Source organism: Oncorhynchus clarkii, chromosome 10 (assembly GCF_045791955.1).
Source record: "Oncorhynchus clarkii lewisi isolate Uvic-CL-2024 chromosome 10, UVic_Ocla_1.0, whole genome shotgun sequence".
In the NCBI taxonomy this organism is placed as follows: Eukaryota; Metazoa; Chordata; class Actinopteri; order Salmoniformes; family Salmonidae; genus Oncorhynchus; species Oncorhynchus clarkii.
In genome coordinates, this window is record NC_092156.1 from 53,775,374 (window position 1) to 53,794,785 (window position 19,412).

Consider the following 19,412-nt stretch of genomic DNA (forward strand, 5'->3'; position numbering starts at 1 on the left):
GAAGCGAGAGAGAGAGCTTATTCAATCAAACCCGTATTGCGGAAGTTTACGCACTAGCTCTTATTTCCTATGGTCAACTAAAATCACCCAAAATGGTTTACAATCACAAGGATGGATGATACACTGATGCGTGAACCACAGGAGGCCGGTGGCACCTTAAAAAGGGGAGGATGGGCTCATAGTAATGTCTGGAACGGAATCCATGGAATGGTATTGGACACATCAAGCAGATGGTTGCCATGTGTTTGATACACTACATGACCAAATCTATGTGGACACCTGCTCGTCAAACATCTCATTCCAAAATAATGGGAAATAAAATGGAGTTGGTCCCCCTTTGCTGCTACAACAGCCTCCACTCTTTACACTAGATGTTGGAACATTGCTGTGGGGACTGGCTTCCATTCAGCCACAAGATCATTAGTGAGGTCAGGAACTGATGTTGGGCTATTAGGCCTGGCTCGCAGTCAGCGTTTGAATTAATCACAAAGGTGTTTGATGGAATCGTCTAGAATGTCACTGAATACTGTAGCGTTAAGACTTCCCATCAATGGTACCAACGGACCTAGGCCAAACCATGAAAAACAGCCTCAGACCATTATTCCCCCTCCACTAATACTATGTATTGGGGCAGGTAGCATACTCCTGGCATCCGCCAAACACAGATTTTTTGGTCGGACTGCCAGATGGTGAAGTGAGATTCATCACTCCAGAGGATGGTTTCCACTGCTCCAGAGTCCAATGGCATTGTGCATGGTGAGCTTACGCTTGTGTGCGGCTGCTCAGACATGGAAACCCATTTCATAAAGCTCCCGACGAACAGTTTTTTTTTGCTGATGTTGCTTCCAGGGGTGTTTGGAACTCAGTAATGAGTCTTGAAACCTAGGACAGACGATTTGTACGTGCTACGTACTCCAGCACCCGACTCTGTGAGCTTGTGTGGCCTACCACTTTGCGGCTGAGCTGTTGTTGCTCCGAGACGTTTCCACTTCACTACTCCAGCACTGACATTTGACCGGGGCAGCTCTAGCAGAACAGAAATTTGGCGAACTGACTTGTTGGAAAGGTGGCATCCTATGACGTTGAAAGTCACTGAGCTCTTCAGTAAGGCAATTCTACTGCCAATGTTTGTCTATGGAGATTGCATGGCTGTGTGCTCAACTTTATAACCTGTCAGCAACGGGTGTGGCTGAAATAGCCGAATCCACTAATTTGAAAGGGGGGCCACATACTTTGCTATATATAGCGTACCATTCCATTCACTCCATTCCAGTTATTATTATGAGTCGTCCTTCTCTCAGCAGCTTCCTGTGGCATAAACATACATAAGCATTGTGGTATGTAGTAGGTGGGTAAGAGGGGTAGGCCACAGTCAGGGCCAGATTAATGCAGGGGTTTACCGGAACTGAAGCCCCTCTGCCCAGGAGACAGCAAAAAAAAGCAGTTTATATACACAAAGTTGACGGTGCCTTTAAACAGCTTGGAAAATTCCAGAAAATGATGTCATGGCTTTAGAAGCTTCTGATAGGCTGATTGACATCATTTGAGTCAATTGGAGGTGTACCTGTGGATGTATTTCAAGGCTTACCTTCAAACTCAGTACCTCTTTGCTTGACATCATGAGAAAATCCCAAGACCTTAGAAAATAAATTGTAGACCTCCATAAGTCTGGTTCATCCTTGGGAGCAATTTCCAAACGCCTGAAGGTACCACGTTCATATGTACAAACAATAGTACGCACGTATAAACACGATGGGACCACGCAGCCATCATACCACTCAGGAGGTAGACGCGTTTGTCTCCTAGAGATTAACATACTTTAGTGCGAAAAGTACAAATCAATCCCAGAACAACAGCAAAGGACCTTGTGAAGATGCTGGAGGAAAAGGGTACAAAAGTATCTGTATCCACAGTAAAACGAGTCCTATATCGACATAACCTGAAAGGACGTTCAGCAAGGAAGAAGCCACTGCTACAAAACCTCCATAAAAAAGCCAGACTATGGTTTGCAATTGCACATGAAGACAAAAATCGTACTTTTTGGAGAATTGTCCTCTGGTCTGATGAAACAACAATAGAACTGTTTGGCCATAATGACCATCGTTATGTTTGGAGGAAAAAGGGGGAGGCTTGCAAGCCAAAGAACACCATCCCAACCGTGAAGCACGGGGGTGGCAGCATCATGTTGTGGACGTGCTTTGCTGCGGGAGGGACTGGTGCACTTCACAAAATAGATGGCATCATGAGGGAAGGAAATTATGTGGATATATTGAAGCAACATCTCAAGACATCAGTCAGAAAGTTCAAGCTTGGTCGCAAATGGGTCTTCTAAATGGACAATGACCCCCAAGCACACTTCCAAAGTTGTGGCAAAATGGCTTAAGGACAACAAAGTCAAGGTATTGGAGTGGCCATCACAAAGCCCTGACCTAAATCCTATAGAACATTTGTGGGCAGAACTGAAAAAGCATGTACGAGCAAGGAGGCCCACAAACCTGACTCAGTTACACCAGCTCTGTCAGGAGGAATAGGCCAAAAACACAACTTATTGTGGGAAGCTTGTGGAAGGCTACCCAAAATGTTTAACCCATGTTAAACAATTTAAAGGCAATGCTACTAAATACGAATTGAGTGTATGTAAACTTCTGACCCACTGGGAATGTGATGAAAGAAATAAAAGCTGAAATAAATCACTCTTTACTATTATTCTGACATTTCACTTTCTTAAAATAAAGTGATGATCCTAACTGACCTAAGACAGGGAAATTTTACTAGGTTTAAATGTCAGAAATTGTGAAAAACTGAGTTTAAATTTATTTGGCTAAGGTATTTTTTTACTGCAACTGCCAACCACAACAGGACTCAAGAACCCACTCTCAATGAGTGTAGATAGCCTGTTGCTGCCTGCTGCTGCTCTGCTAATCATTAGATGGGGGAGGAGAGTAGTTGGGGGGCCCACGTGGGTAACTGGGGGTCCTGCCTTGATTGGGTAACTTATTAATAAAAAGTAAAAAGAATAAACTGCAAAATAAGTACAATTAACTGGTCAATTGTGTGAGTCATGTGTCATTCATAATCAAATCAGAAAGCTGTTACCAAATATGGCATAGGACATCTTGCTAGCTAGCCTGCCTACTGAAAATGTGGGCAAAAGTGATAGTGGCCTGAGTGGGGCCCAGAAAATAAAATTACAGAAAATAAATCAACAGCACGAGCAACAACTTAAACAATACCCAAACTGACAGGTTATTTTCTGAGCAAAATAAAGGCACAACAACCAAAATGCCTGCAATCAAGCATATGAGAGATCAGCCCATTGGCAGAGTGGGTACCTTGCACTGCACATACTCTGAATTTGGTTGGGGTAAATATTGTAAACTGCTGCCTTGACACATTTGTTTTTCATGCAGTCAGTATTTAACTTCAGCCCCAAATCCACTTGGCGATGGCAGATTATTACATCAGGTTTACAACCAAATGAAAACAGTTGAATTGAAACCCACAAAACTCTTTCTGGTATGATGTGGTCTGCCCATGCACAAGCCACAATTATGCCAATGTTAGTCAGTCTCTTCTACAATAACCTAAGGACGAAAATCACACTCTGGCCATGTGTAACAAGGCTCTAACGCACTATACCCAACTGGATAAACTTGTGATTGCTTTACAGTGTAACTTGTGGAACACAATACTCCAACGTTTTAAGAATATAAGCAGTGCACTTCAGGCATTCCGACTGAACCTCTCTAACGCTGTTCATTTGGTGGCCTCGAGATATTTTGTTGCTGGGCTCCGGGATCAGTTTGATAGCTTTGAGGCAAAAGGAATACTCCCAGACTGTTTAGTGATTTGCTCTCAAATGTAGGCCAAGCAAGTACCGGTAGACCCCTCAAAGGATTGAGAGGACCCAGCATCCCAGTTAGCAGACACGGGGGTTTGCTATGCTAGGGGAGGTGCGGGACCCCTTTCAATTCAAGCGGAAGGTTTTCGTTGAGGAACAACGGAAGGACCCTACCATGGCCCCTCTGATCGATACCGCATCATCGCTCAAGGAGAGTCAGGAGATAGAAGAGGGGTGTAATGGTGTCCGAGCTGTGTGTTGGTAGTTTAAACAGACAGCTCGGTGCATTCAGCATGTCAATACTTCTCACAAAAACAAATGATTTGTATCCTATTCCCCGGCTGGAGGATTACATCGATCGGATTGGGAAAGCTCAGTGTGTCTCAAAGTTTTATTTGCTGAAAGGATACTGGCAGGTGTCCCTGTCAAAACATGTTAAAGAGGTATCTGCCTTTGTGAAACCAGAGGGCTTGTATCGGTGTCAGGTTCTTCCGTTTGGGATGAAAAATGCCCTAGCCACATTCCAACGTTTGATAAATACAGTGACAGCAGGGTTGAACAATGTGGTCCCTTACATTGACGAAGTGGTAGTGTACAGCGACTCATGAGCAGAGTATGTGGACCATATATGTGGATGGTTGCAGTGTTTGGAAGGGGCAGGGTTGGTGGTAAACTTACCCAAGTGTGAGATCGCACAACCCCAAGGTGAATTTTTGGGTCATGTGGTAGGGTTGGGGAAGGTGAAGCCAAGGACAGCCAAGATCCAGGCCATACTTGACTTGCCGGTGCCACAGACACGGAAGCAGATGTTGAGAGTTCTGACAATGAGTGGGTTCGATCAGAGATTTTTACCCAACTTCGCAGCAGTGACTGAACCCCTGACAAATCTGTTGAAAAAAAGGGGCTAGGGTTTGCTGGACGGAGCAGTGTGAGCAGGCACTGGAACAGGCCAAGGCCATCTTATCATGTGAGCCAGTGTATGGGGCACCACATTTCACAGTACCATTCAAGCTGGCGGCTGAGGCACGTGATGTGGGGGTAGGGGCTGTGTTGCTGAAGAAGAACTCGTCTGGGGTCGAATAGCTTATTAACAGTGGTTACCAACCAGTCTAGCTCGATCGACTGGTCGGCTTTCCTAGGCTTTCCTATTCGATCGCCAAACTTTTCTGTAAAAATCCCAACAATAAAGCTTTACGTTCCTATTTTTGTATTTGTTTCACACTGTTTGCTGTAGGGCCACTTGATTCAGCAGCCCTGCCCATCAGGTAGTCAAGTGTCCCATTTTTAACCATTTTGACTGGTACAAACTCTACATACTCAGTGGGCTCAGAGAGCAAATCAAGTACGCCTATAGGCCTACCGCTGGCCAATGAGATAGCTCAGATCACCGTGTCTGATGCTTCCATGAGCTCACAGCAAAGTTGACTCTACTGTGTGAGATTTCAAGAGAGACTATAGAGAGACTGTCAACGAGTACAGCAAAGTTCTGCTGTCATGAGTCTGTTAATGTTTAAGGTGTTATTCAGCACTGTCAACATTTTATTCATAATTTTTATAAGCCATAAAACGTCGTCTCCCTATCCACTTGTGCTACAAAGTGTATTGATAGACTTGCATTGTTATTAACGGCTTGTGTCTTTCTAATATCAAAGAGTATTTCATACAAGTAAGGGTAAAAACATAAATTAATGCCAGAGTCAGAAATAATCAAGTGCGACTTGAATTTCGCCATCAGCTGGAAGACAGTTTCTCCTTTTTGGTCAGTCTGTGGAGAGAGGAGCGGAGAGAGGAAGAGCTGAGGGATGGTGGGAGGCAGTGTCTCTCTCCCTCCCTCTCCCCCTCCTTCCATCTGCTGCGACTGACTATCAGAAGAATGGTACTGACCGCTAAGCACTTTAAAGTGTATGTGTCCTGGGTGGGCGCGGATTTGGTTGTATATACAGATAATAATCCGCTCACGTTCTTGGAGAAAAGTTCAAGATTAACAATCAGTGGTTGTTCCGCTGGAGTTCGGCTTTGAAGCCGAATAATCTGGTTATTTGTCATGTAGGAGGCAAGGATAACGTGATAGCCGATGCCTTGTCCCGAGTTGGGAGTGACCGATAGGAAAAAGGGGAGGCCTACTGTTTACGCCAGTCAGGTCTAGTTAAGGTCTACAGTGTTATACATGTCATAGGAACATACTGTAGTTGTAAAAATGGCCAGCTCATCTCCTTTGCAAGAACCTAACTTTCTTTTGTTTTTTTTTTATGAAAAAGGTCACGCCAAATCATCATAATTTTATTAGCCGATCAGCAACCTTTTTTCCTGGGACTTAAGTGTAAAATCCGACCAAGCAGGGCTTCAGGCAGTCTGTAGTTTCCATTCTGACCAACCGGTTTTACTCTCCTGCTTTTTCTATCTCCTTAGAAATATGTTGTTATTACTGATGTTTTATTGTATGTGCAGCTAAATGTAAATTCCAAAATCCTGATGTCTTGTTGTTTGGAGCTAAATAGTGTCTGTTGTAAATATGTACCATTTGTGTTAAACTTGCTAGCTATCATTAGCATTAGCATTGTCATCCAGAATGCATTACTATTTAGCATGCTTATCAGCGATTAGAATTTGTCTGTGGTGCTAGGTTATTTTCGGTTGCAGATCGCTCATGCTTATGTTTTATAATGTGTAGATGTTTCTACATTGCTCTATTGTTTCTCTGTGCATCAAGCATGTGTTTGGCTCCACATAGTTTGTTAACATGCAAATAGGCATATTTTTCCAGTACTGTGCTAGAGCCTAAGTTCTCTTTTCTTTACAGAACCACAATTAATATCAGAGAGAGTGGTGTTGTATGTGTGTGTGTGTGTGTGGATCTTCATGAAACCATGAACTGGAACTACTGCTTCCTCATGTTTTGAACATACATGGTGTGGTGGTTGCTGTAAGTGGAACTAATTACTCTCACAACAAGACCAGCTGCAGCTACCCTCCTGTACAAGATGAGAGAGAAACCGGTTCTTCTTTCAAAACAGTCATAACGCGCCTGAAGCTGATAGGAGAGGAAACTGTGGAGTTGACACGGGAGATACTGGAGCTATCGGAAGAGCTAAATTCAACCGCTTAAATGGATCCCCAACAGTCTCTTCCCAGTCTGACCCACAACAGTGAGGATGGAGCCTCACCTTCATCGGTTGCCAACTCACCGGCCCCCCCATAGCACGCGCACCTTCAACTAGAGATCGGAACAGCTGGTGACAACCAGAGATGATAAACTGCAGTCACAAAGGCAGCGTGATAAGAGAACAGCTCATTTAAACCTTGGGATCAGCCTACACCTGATCGAAAACATCAGCCTTCAACTAACCGCTGCGGTCAGCCTACACTGATCGCCATTGTCAACCCACACCTGACAGTCAAGTCTACTTACCTGACCGTTACGGTTAGCCTACATCTGATCACCATCATCAGCTCATACCTGACTGTCGCCACCGCAACTACTCACCTGACCGCTGCGGTCGGCCCGCACCTGATTACCGTCGTAAACCCTCAGCTGATTGCCATTGTCAGCCCACACCTGACTGTCGCCGCCATGACTTCTCACCTGACCGTTGTCATCAGGCCTTACCTGACCATCGCTGATGCGACTACTTGCCTGACCATCGCCACCGGGCCTAATGTAGACCAACTCGTACCATCCCCAACTGAACCCATGGAGATAGGGGTCACACACCTCCCCGCGGCAGAGTGATATCGCCTGAGACAGATGGGGCTGTGTCCCTATTGTGGCCAAGAAGAACCTTTTGGTGGCAATTTTCAGAGCCAAGAACCCTAAGGTTCTTCGAGAAACATCTAGGATCTTAGAAGAACCCTTGTTGGATCCCTAACTTTTAGAACATAGAGAGCCTAGACTTTGCGAGTATGGTGTAATTGTAGGTTTGTCTAATTGATTCCGTATAACAATTGTATTACGTCATTCGATTGAAGATTAACAATAGAACAGCTGGACTTCCGCTTTATGCTGGTTGTTGTTCTCTTGTTTCAACTCATGTATTACACCTACTTTAACCAACAGTGGAGCAGGAAAGTGAACACGGGTAGCTGGCGTGAAAGGCAAACTCCCTATACATCACGCCAATAGGGTTAACTCAATTTGTGAGAATTCTAACGTGGCTAATATAGCAAAGATTGCTACACTGCCCACTCCGAACAGGGAAGGCGCATCCCACTCTGACGCCAAAGTAGCAAACAGCTGGACAGGAAAGCAAACCAGGTCGCTAAAGTGAAAGGCAAACACCCTATGCAGCACACCAGGGAATTATAACATGGCTCATATAGCGAGGATGAAGTGTTGATGTTGCCACTTTGCACCACTAGATGTCCATATGTATCAAGTTCCTCAGTCACCCTGAAAGTAAGTGGGTCAGCTAAGAAAGTTTCCTTACATTCCATTTAATATAATTCAGTAATTAGTTTTGTGCAATCTTCATTTGGTGATAGTGGCAACTATCAATATGTGATAGTTTTGGGGCCTGTAAAAAATATAAAATGGATTTCTCTCAAAATGGGGTTGGTCAATACAGGTAATCTACATGGGTAAAAATGGATTCTTACAATAAGAGAACTGTTTCCAAAGGGTGTGTGCCGACATGTTTAGCTAAAATGTTTAATTAGGTTGTTTACCAAAGAGACCAAAATAAAATAGATTTTGTGAGCTGTGGGTTTTTTGCCCCCCCCCCCACCTCCACCCTAAACTAAACCACGTTGCCTACACAAGCCACAGCCAGACACACACATGCATGCATGCACGTGCACACCCATACACACACAAACATATGCTTGAACACCCACAAACACACACCCATGGTGTGGTGAGAGACAAAAGGCTCTCTCCCAGAATAGTGCACTGTTCTGAGAATCAGTCCCCTCCCCACACACATGGAATTCCATAGGCCAATTTAGGATGAGCCAAATATGGATATCCAGGAAAGAATTTATTACATGAGCTTCTAGAGGAAAGTGACTGTAGTCAGCATTTAGACCGACTGTGCTATGTTTATAGCATGAGAATTCCACTCATATCCATCGTGTTACTGTGTATGACTCATATTATATGCGTTAAATAATGTACTTCCGACATTCAGAAAGAAAACAATACACTTGAAGTAAAATTGTCTGTCCAAAAATGTTGAGATATGTACAATGATTTTGGTATCCTCATCATAACAACAAGTATGAACGTATAATCCACCCTCTCATCTACACTGAGACAGGCTCATGGCTGGAATGATGATCTATGTATGTTCAGTGTGTGTTTACTGTATTTCTTTGAGGAAATTGAATAGTTTCACAGAAAGGAGACATGTTCTTATTTGACCTTCCGTCTTCCGTTCCAGGAGTGGGCACGCTTGTTTTTACAAGAAGCTGCCCACCCTATAGTTTAGCATCCTAAATTATATTGACTTAAGTCAGTGAGGGGGAGGAGGTAGAAGAAGAAAGACTGAATGGAGTAACTCTTGGAAGCACGCATGTGTTTGTGTGTGTGTGTTTGTGTGTGTGTGTGTGTGTGTGTGTGTGTGTGTGTGTGTGTGTGTGTGTGTGTGTGTGTGTGTGTGTGTGTGTGTGTGTGTGTGTGTGTGTGTGTGTGTGTGTGTGTGTGTGTGTGTGTGTGCATTCAGCATCCGACACCAATACAGTGATGAAGCTGAGTTGGCTAGGAGGAAGTGATGCAATCATGTTAATTGGCATTTTAATCAGTATTCAATTCATACAGTAAAGTCTACACTGATTAACACAGTACAGGAATACAACTTTATATCATTGCTACCATAAGAGCACTATAAATATTATCCGTAGAATATTATATTTTGTGGATCACAATGATTTCCTAATATGTGATTTCTCTTAAAACACAAGGAACTTCAGGAATAAGTTGTGCAAAATATATGATCTTTTGCCAAGCTTTTACTTCTACAACAAGGAGATTTCCAACCCGTACAGACAGCTTATGATTTATGGTAATAGCAGGTGCTGCAGTGACACTCTGTGTGGTTCGTCACCGGGAAGCCATCCTTGGTGGTGACCTGAGAGAGGAGAAGGAGAGAAAGAATCAAGTGAGAGAGAGACGGTTTAAAATAAAATAAAAACATTCAGGTTAATTGGAGTTGTTGTTAAATGATACGTTTAGACGTTATGTGCGTTACACTAGGAATGTCGTCAGGTCAGATGATCAAACTTTCGGTGGTAGAGAATATCATTCCCAACTACTTTATTAGCTAAATATTGTCTTACCCTTTCCCCTTCTTTTGCAACGCAGCACGTGGCTTCAGAGGTGATGTTCTTGGGGACCAGCATGGTTTGCTTGGACCGTAGTGGGGTTGGATAAGCTCTGGAGAAGCAGCAGCCTGTACACTGCATGATGTTGGTGAAGATTGTGTTCGGCTTCAGTGTGCATTCCTCACAGCCCACTGTGAAGATAATGACATACATTCATTGAGAATCTATTGAATAGTCTGATCTTAAGCTTGGTGCACTATTCATCACCAATGTGTGGCTCTCTTCCTTGTAAACACACCATTTGGGAATAAGGAGGTAGTATACCAATTTATATTCTCTCTCTCTCTCTCTCTCTGTAATGACAACAGAACTCACTGCTAATTTTGTTCCCAGAACATATAAACCATCAACAAAAACAGTTATTGAAATGTAAAACTTACTGTTTGTCTTGTCACTGTTTGGATAAGAGTCTGCGATGACTAGAAGTGCGGACAGGATGAGGAATAGTCCAGTTGATTTCAACAAGCACATTTTAGTGACGGGTGGCAATATCCTGACAGGAAACATGAACAAAACCATTCAAAACCAGCATATTCATCTCAGAAGTTGAAAACTCATAAACACAAAACACAGCAGTGAAACAATACATTGGAAACACAACACAGTGAATGGGAAAAGTATTACCTGCGTATGTTGTGTATCTTGGTGGAAGCCTGGTCAGTGTTCAGTGTGTAGACCCTATTGCTCCCTCCATTAACTTTTATACCTCTGCCCATGTGCTCGACTGGGATTAAGTAAACCCCTCCAACCTTATCAGTGATATCTGTGAGGCATTGGCCACTTGACTACCTGCTCTAATCCTTTAAATGAAAAAAGGAACTGCACACATGGTCGAAAGTCAAAACACGCTTCCATCCTTCCATCCTGACTATGGATGGAAGCTTCTAATCCCTTAAACAGGTGGGATGTTGCTAGGTAACTGCTGTTATGTCATGCAGAAGGCAAGGCAAGGTCATTGGTTCATTAGTTTAACTTATGTTCATGGTCTTTTGCTTTGTAAATCAATACATCTAAAGACAAGTTTAATACTTTGAATATCTGATTCATCTTTCCATGCTGAATTATATCTCCCAAAAATAAGTAAATATGTAAGCTACACAGAAAAGTGAAATATTTCAAATGAAATAAATGGGGTTTCTTATATAAACCATGAGGACTAGTCCCAGGCCATGCTTTATTATCATCTGGGGCAGTGCTAACATGAGTGCAAGCAATGAATACGGTATATGAAATAATACTATCCTCTCAGAGATCCAAACAGATACACTACATGGCCAATGGTATGTGGACACCTCTTCCAACTAGTGGATTCGGCTATTTCAGCCACACCTGTTGCTGACAGGTGTATATAATTGAGCACACTTCAATGCAATCTCCATAGACAAACATTGGCAGTAGAACGGCCTTACTGAAAAGCTCAGTGACTTTCAACATGGCATCATCATAGGATGCCACCTTTCCAACAAGTCAGTTCGTCAAATTTCTGCCCTGCTAGAGCTGCCCCGGTCAACTGTAAGTTGTGTTATTGTGAAGCGGAATTGTCTAGGAGCTCACAGAACGGGACCGCCAAGTGCTGAAGTGAGTAGCGCGTAAAAATCATCTGTCCTCAGTTGAAACACTCACTACCCAGTTCCAAACTGCCTCTGGACGCAACGTTAGCACGAAAACTGTTTTTTGGGAGCTTCATAAAACGGTTTTTCATTGTCGAGTGGTGTAAACCTCGCCGTCATTGGACTCTGGAGCAGTGGAAACGCGTTTTCTGGAGTGATTAATCACGCTTCACCATCTGGCAGTCTGACAGACGAATATGGGTTTGGCGAATGCCAGGAGAACGCTACCTGCCCCAATGCATAGTGCCAACTGTAAAGATTGGTGGAGGAGGAATAATGGTCTGGGGCTGTTTTTCATGGTTCCAGAGAAGGGAAATCTTAAAGCTACAGCATACAATGACATTCTAGGCAACTTTGTGGGAATAGTTTGGGAAAGGCCCTTTCCTGTTTCATTATGCCAGTGCCTCCTTGCACAAACCGAGGTCCATACAGAAATGGTTTGTTGAAATCGGTGTGGAAGAACTTGACTGGCCTGCACAGAGCCCTGACCTCAACACCTTTGGGGATGAATTGGAACGCCGACTGCGAGCCGGGCCTAATTGCCCAACATCTGTGCCTGACCTCACTAATGCTCTTGTGGCAGCAATGTTCCAACATCTAGTGGAAAGCTTTCCCAGAAGAGTAGAGCTTGTTATAACAACAAGGAGGACCAACTCCATATTATGTGGTGGTCATGTCGTGTATTTCCCTCAGAGATGCAGAGCAATGATATGTTTATATTCATGTAATAACATTAATGAGTCGGTGTATCCTCAATTAAATTAGAGGTATGCTAATGAATGTGTACTCTAAATTAAAGGTACACTATGCAGAAATCTGTCAGGTGGATGGATTATTTTCACAAAGGAGAAATGCTCACTAACAGTGATGCAAACAAATGTGTTCACCAAATTTTTTTGAAAAGCGTTTTTTTTGTGGTATGGACATTTTCAGGGATTGTTTATTTTAGCTCAAGAAACATGGGACCAACACTTTATACATGATAAGACACACACTCTACACACATGAGATGTTGTATTGTAAATATGTAAATATGTGATAGTGGAGGAGTGGCCTGAGGAAACACACTAAATGTATTTGGTGAAGTGGTAGGAAATGTCATGTCATGTAATATTTTAAACTGTATATAACTGTCTTAATGTTGCTGGACGCCAGAAAGAGTAGCTGCAGCCTTGGCAGCAGCTAATGGGGATCCTTAATAAATATTAAAACAAGATACGCATGTTGCGTTTATATTTTTTGATCAGTGTAAGAACAGCTACACCACAGTATCTTTTTATCTTTCCGTTTACCTATGTTTTAAAATTTCCCGACCTTGGTTGCATTGGAGACTAGACCCAGGCAGGTGTAACTCAATATGCATGGAGGATGGTACATGAAATCTCAGAGATTTAAAGGCTTATGGTGCAACCATGTCATGAGCAATAACTGCTCTTCAATCCTGCACTCTTAGTGTAATTGTATTTCTCCATTCAAAATGGCAATTGTATAGCCTACTGTAAAACATTAAGACTAATTGCAACGGTGTTTTTTTATTGATGTTTTCATTAACAAAAAGAGGAAAAGATGAAAACCATATTGTCAACTAAATGCATTCTCAAATAAAAATATGTGGGTAAACACTGATCGCCAGTCAGTGTGAGTAAAGTAATGTTCACTTTACTTTCAATGCATTTTTCTGCAAAAGGTAGGTACACGCATGTGCAAAATAATTTGCATATGAACAGCATTTGTGTGCATTTACCCTCCACTACACCACTGGTAACATTCTGTAAATGATCTGTTATATACTCTTCTCTAATACCGCTCTGGATAAAGGCAATCTACAATTTTCTAAGTACAAATGAAAAACGCTTTTATTCCCCCAAAATGTTGCCATTTTCTATGGTTTAGCATAGCATCTTTAATACATTGTTTACTTGCCGATTAACAATCAGTCCAGACATAGCCATCGAAAGCAGTCCTAGTGAAGCATTTGTGTGACGCGGTAGCTACTGAGGTAATTGTGGTTGCTGGCTCTGTTTGTGGTACAAGGTCCAGGCCGCGATGAAGATCCTGTAGTAGAAAATGAAGATGAGGCCATGGAGATGTAGAAGGCCCTGAAGGTGGAGGATATGGTGTGGCCGATGTGGTCATGCTCTTGTAATCACGTGTGGTGTGTGTGCGTTCGGTATCCGGCACCCATACACTTTCACAAAACGTGTGGTGAAGCTGAGTTGGCTGGGAGGAAGTGAGGCGATCATGTTAATTGAGGGTTCTGGTTAGTATATAGCCCTGTCTGTCTCCTCAACTCACCACATCCACTTAATCCCTCTCTTATTGTCTCAACATCCAGTGGGATAGTAGTGCCTGGCGTTCCAAACTACTACCGTACACAGTACACGGACTATTGGCAGAGTTGGGTTTACAGCTACAAACATCTGATTCTGGTGGAACTGGGGAAAAGGTAAAGAACCATGGTTGATTTCAACACATACACAATACACAGGTTTAGCACAGAATTTATACACTAAAGTGTATATAGTTGTAGTATATAGATTGGATATAGCTATAGTACATAAAATGTAAATGAAAAATCTGCATGTGGGAAATTAATTGAACTGCAACTGTCTCACTTGTTTGGGTTGGCAACATTTTTATGCTTTCCTTTTAACAGCACATCTAGGACAAACTATTGATGGTTTTATTCAGACGCTTGATACATGTTATTAGAAATACAAAAAATAATTCCAGTAGGCCTAATGCATCAATCCACAGTTACTATAATCAACCATGTTAATATTCTGTGTTCATTGTAGAATGAAGATTACAATAGTGATTTTTTGCTTGGTTGGGGCGGTTTATGCCAACCCAGTAAGTACCCTGTTTTTTTTATTGAACAATCTTAATTTATTCACAATAAAATGTAAATGATGAGTTGATATAGATTTAACACATCAGACTTTTGCATTATTTTGTGTTCTCCTACTGTATTTGTTTCTTTTGACAGATTCTGTACAAAGCTATTTTGGAGCAGAGCGAACTGGAATCATCAAACATGGTAAGTGAAGAAGCAATCAAAAGTATCTGCAGTTTGATTGTTGTGTTGGGGTGTGGGTCTGAAAAATGCACACAAACGCAAGCCTGTTGACTGCAATCACGTTGACAACCTCCACCACAGTCCATGTCAGAAAAGCTCACAGTTACGGTAGTTCCTCACTCCTGTGCCAAACCTCAAGTTTAGATTGTAGTCGAGGTAGAGGTCATTGCACTGTATACACCCATATTTATCCCTACAATGAGTTTTTTGGGCAATGGTGGACTTGTTAAGATTTTAAATAAGCATGATGATTGTTGATGCTGGCACACAGGTTGTCATTAAATGCATTGCGGATTTCTGCTGGCATTGTGTTTCAGACTCAAACGCAAAGGTTAAGTTCATCCGCCTCACAATCTCCGCATCAAAGTGACACTTCAGAGCTCAAGGTGGGTTGAATGGAATAATATTAAAATGTCAACAGGTGTAGAATGTAACACATACAATTGTAAGTGCATTGGCGAAAATCAGAATAGGTCTTTATCTAACACATATCCGTTACACTTTATAATTACTTGCATGAATAAGACATAAATGTACTATGCTTATTATTTGTAATACATATAAATGTTTATAATAACCCACATCTCTTTTCTTATAGAGCTCTGAAGAAAGTACCTCAGAGGACCAAGTAAGTTCATCTTTTTAAAAAAAGGCTCATTATTTTCTGCTCAAAAGTATTGACATTACAAGCAATGCCTAAATATATCTGGGGGCGTATTTACACAGCGTTTCAAAGCAGTAGTGCTGATCTAGGATCAGGTCCCCATTGTCCATGTAACCTTATTCATTAGGATCTACAAGACAAAACTGATCATAGATCAGCATACTCTGAGACGCTTGATACATACGCTTGATACAGACGCCCCTGTTCTCCTTTATCAAGTGGCTCTAATCTTTAATGTTCAATCTGTGTTAAATTGCGTTTCAGAGTTCAGAGTCTGAGTCCGAATCATTGGAATCCAATTCAGAGGTGAGTGACAACAACAGTATTCCTACTCCAGTATTATCCTTCCCACTTGAAAAAATACTGTATTATTAACTGGGTGGTTCGAGCCCTGAATGCTGATTGGCTGACAGCCGTGGTAAGCAGAGTATGACAAAACATATGTTTTTACTGCTCTAAATACATTGGTAACAAGTTTATAATAGGAATAAGACACCTCGGGGTTTATAGTACATGGCCATTATACCACGGCTAAGGGCTGTATCTAGCCACTCCGAGTCGCATCCTGCATAAGAACACCCCTTAGCCGTGTTATATTGGTCATATACCACACCCCCCCGGGCCTTATTGCTTAAGTATACTATGGTATAAATACTATATTATTCACTGTAGTTTTTACTGTAGTATACTGTAGTATTCACAGTAAAATATAGTACAAACACTGTAGTAAAATACATTTGTAGTATATACTATAGTAATTAATGTAGTGTTTTTGCGGACTGTAGTATACTGTAGTATTTACTGTTGTGTTTTTGCGGATATTAATATAGTATTTACTATAGTGTTTTAGTTGTATTATCTTTGACATAGAAGTGGAGGCTTTCTCCTTCAGGAAACCTACTGGAGAAATACTAAAAGAGCACATTTTCCATAACCTGTACGTAGGTAGGACTGGGGTCTGAACGGATAGTTCAGAGCTTCTGCTCTTTTCTATACCCTGTAGAGAACGCAATATATGTTCTATACTTGGCATGTAGGTTTCTGCTATATGGGGAGGGGAATAGGCAGAGTAAATGCAAATGAAATACTGTAATATAAAAAGTGCAGTATTTTGCACATTGTGGTGTTTTTGCAGACATTACTGTAGTATTTACTACGTAGCTTTTTTTTGCAGATAATACTGTAGTATTTACTATAGTATTCTACAGTATACTACAATGTTGTATAGTAAGTACTAGAAATGATTGAGGGACACTACAGTGTGTAGTATAGTATTCTACAGTATCCTACAGTTTACTATAGAATTCTATAGTAAGTATTGTAGTATTCTACAGTAAACTGTAGTATTGTATCTAATGTGAGTTCTTCTGGTTGTGCAAATACTAGGGCTGTTAGTCGATACAAAAATAAATACATTGAAAAATACCTCCTTGGTCCATTTTGTTGTAATCTGTTCCCCTTCACACAGTCTTCCGAGAGCCATTCTTTAGAGAGTGAGAGCCAATCACTGGAGGACAGGGTAAAGATCCTCAGATTTACATCATTTCACAGATTGCATATCAAAACAATAAAATGAGAAAGATGCAATCAATTTACAACATGTCGGGAAAATGACAATGGTTGCATTTACTGTATCTTCTGTTGGTTTGTTTCAGCAGACTGACTCCAATGCTATTGGGGATACAAGAGACAACAGCCAAGGCAGTGAAGAAAACGTTCGAAAGGTTCGTCTTGCACTTGTCATAATATCCTGTGTCCTGTTATGTCATGTACTTATAATAAGAACGCATTTTTACACAATGCTAAGCCTGTCAAAATCTTAGTTTGACATTTATATTTAGTCTGCACAGAGCACTTACTACATACAGTATGTGCTTACGAGTCATTCCCAAAAAAGCCCTCGAGCGCCAGAGAGGGTGAGCGGGAGCAGGCGTGACAGTCACATCTGGAGGAAACCTGGCACCATCCCTACAGTGAAGCACGGTGGTGGCAGCATCATGCTGTGAGGATGTTTTTCAGCGGCAGGGACTGGGAGACTCGTCAGGATCGAGGGAAACATGAACGAAGCACAGTTCAGAGAAATCCTTGATGAAAACCTGCTTCAGAGCACTCAGGACCTCAGACTGGGGTGAAGGTTCACCTTCCAATAGGACAACAACCCTAAGCACACAGCCAAGACAACACAGGAGTGGCTTCGGGACAGGTCTCTGAATGTCCTTGAGTGACCCATCCAGAGCCCTGACTTTAATCAGATCTAGCATCTCTGGAGAGACCTGAAAATAGCTGTGCAGCAACGCTCCCATCCAACCCGACAGAGCTTGAGAGGATCTGCAGAGAAGAATGTGAGAAACTCCCCAAATACAGGTGTGCCAAGCTTGTAGCGTCATACTCAAAAAGACTCGAGGCTGTAATAGCTGCCAAAGATGCTTCAACAAAGTCCTGAGTAAAGGGTCTGAAGACTTATGTAAATGTGATATTTCTGTTGTTGTTTTTTTATAAATTTGCAAAGAAATCTAAAAACCTGTTTTTGCTTTGTCATTATGGGGTATTGTGTGTAGATTGATGAGAAAAAAATTGACTTAATAAATGTTATAATAACACTGTAATGTAACAAAATGTGGAAAAAGTCAAGGGGTCTGAATACTTTCCGAATGCACTGTAGCTCCATTCTTGTGTATTTTATTTTATTCCGCTTGTGTTAGTTGCTATTTTTGAAACTCTGCATCGTTGGGAAAGGTTCGGGAAGCAAGAAATTTCACTGTACAGTCATATTCGGTGCATGTTATCAACAAAGTTTGATTTGATTTAAAATGAAGGATTACCATTCTGTATGAACTGACGACAACCAACCTTTATTTCACCCATCTGTGTCTTGTCCACTTCTCTAGAATTGGATCCGAGTGTTTGCCGTCCGAGTCTTGAGTGCAGAGGACAACAGCAGCTTTGAGGTCAAAGGGCAGCTGGACCTACCCACTAATCAGGGGGCAGTGAAACAGAGCACACTCTCTCCCACCACTTTGACAACCAACCACAGCCAGCCTGGCGATACAGTTCAGAGCAATGCAGCCTTGGCATTGGTAGAAAGCTTCCTCAAAGCCTCTGGTTCTCTCAGTGAGACCAGTGTCAGCATTGATACCAGTGACGTCAGTGCTGTTACTGGTAATGTCAGTACTGTTACCAGTGACGTCAGTACTGTTAACTTTGACATAAGAGACACAAGTAACATCAAGGATACCAGCGATAGTAGCGAAAGCAGTGAAAGTAGCGAGAGCAGTGACACTAGTGAGACCAGTGATAGCAGCAATACCAGTGACAGTAAAGAGAGTGATACCAGTGAGAGTGAGGAGAGACACCAGAGCCAAGCTACAGACTGCCAGCAGGGTGTCCACAGCACTGCCTGTGACAGTGAGGAGTATTTCATCCAAGATATAGGTGACGATGGTCATTATCCAATGGATGATTTGCTCATGCCTGAAGAGGAGCATAGAGAGTTGAGTTTACGGAGATAATGCTAACATCCCCCATTTGACTGTATCAGGTTGGATGCATTTCAAATTAAGCAAGGGGAGGGAGTACAGTGTAGATCAAGTAATATAGTATGACATTGACTTCTATGATTGGTTTTGATGTTGGCATGAAATAAAAAATTTAACAAACTGTTCGGCCTACTGCTTGGAAATATAGGTTTAAGTGTTGTAGTAGATGGTTTGAAGTCATGGTTGCAAATATTTTTCCTATTCATTTGCATTTTTCACTCATTTTCACGAAGAGTTTAATTCCAAAATGCTATATATCCATTTTCAGAAATGTTGGTAAATTATCTTTTATTGTTTATAGAAATTATGATAGAGATGGATGTGTTTTTTCACTATCTAATTATGGCATGGGGTTGTTCGACTCTGA

General features: G+C 41.9%; 2 protein-coding genes and 1 non-coding gene across 3 annotated transcripts; 1 reads left to right on the forward strand and 2 right to left on the reverse strand.

Annotated features, from left to right (window-relative positions):
- Positions 1–9,757: 9,757 nt before the first annotated feature.
- On the reverse strand, positions 9,758–10,872 carry LOC139419659 (glycoprotein hormones alpha chain 2). Its single transcript, XM_071169643.1, has 4 exons — positions 10,781–10,872; positions 10,537–10,649; positions 10,112–10,287; positions 9,758–9,903 (listed from the first exon to the last, which is right to left on the reverse strand). Exons 1-4 carry the CDS (start codon positions 10,870–10,872, stop codon positions 9,826–9,828), a joined length of 459 nt encoding a protein of 152 aa, XP_071025744.1. The 3' UTR covers positions 9,758–9,825.
- A 3,269-nt stretch (positions 10,873–14,141) lies between these two features.
- Positions 14,142–19,018, forward strand: LOC139419270 (secretory calcium-binding phosphoprotein 1). Its single transcript, XM_071169224.1, has 9 exons — positions 14,142–14,212; positions 14,565–14,619; positions 14,756–14,806; positions 15,163–15,231; positions 15,444–15,473; positions 15,774–15,815; positions 16,978–17,028; positions 17,165–17,233; positions 18,398–19,018. Exons 2-9 carry the CDS (start codon positions 14,566–14,568, stop codon positions 19,016–19,018), a joined length of 987 nt encoding a protein of 328 aa, XP_071025325.1. The 5' UTR covers positions 14,142–14,212; position 14,565.
- LOC139419833 (U7 small nuclear RNA) lies at positions 16,384–16,436 on the reverse strand. The gene has a single exon (XR_011635447.1). It is a non-coding gene; the product is annotated as a U7 small nuclear RNA (small nuclear RNA).
- Positions 19,019–19,412: the final 394 nt, after the last annotated feature.

Bases quoted from the DNA above. Each gene is read 5' to 3' on its own strand.
- LOC139419659 (XM_071169643.1), bottom strand. From the start codon at position 10,872: ATGGGCAGAGGTATAAAAGTTAATGGAGGGAGCAATAGGGTCTACACA. The intron at 10,650-10,780 runs GTAATACTTTTC...GTTTCCTGTCAG, and splicing joins AAGATACACAACATACGCAG to GATATTGCCACCCGTCACTA. The intron at 10,288-10,536 runs GTAAGTTTTACA...TTATCTTCACAG, and splicing joins AAACAGTGACAAGACAAACA to TGGGCTGTGAGGAATGCACA.
- LOC139419270 (XM_071169224.1), top strand. From the start codon at position 14,566: ATGAAGATTACAATAGTGATTTTTTGCTTGGTTGGGGCGGTTTATGCC. The intron at 15,232-15,443 runs GTGGGTTGAATG...CTTTTCTTATAG, and splicing joins GTGACACTTCAGAGCTCAAG to AGCTCTGAAGAAAGTACCTC. The intron at 17,029-17,164 runs GTAAAGATCCTC...GGTTTGTTTCAG, and splicing joins GCCAATCACTGGAGGACAGG to CAGACTGACTCCAATGCTAT.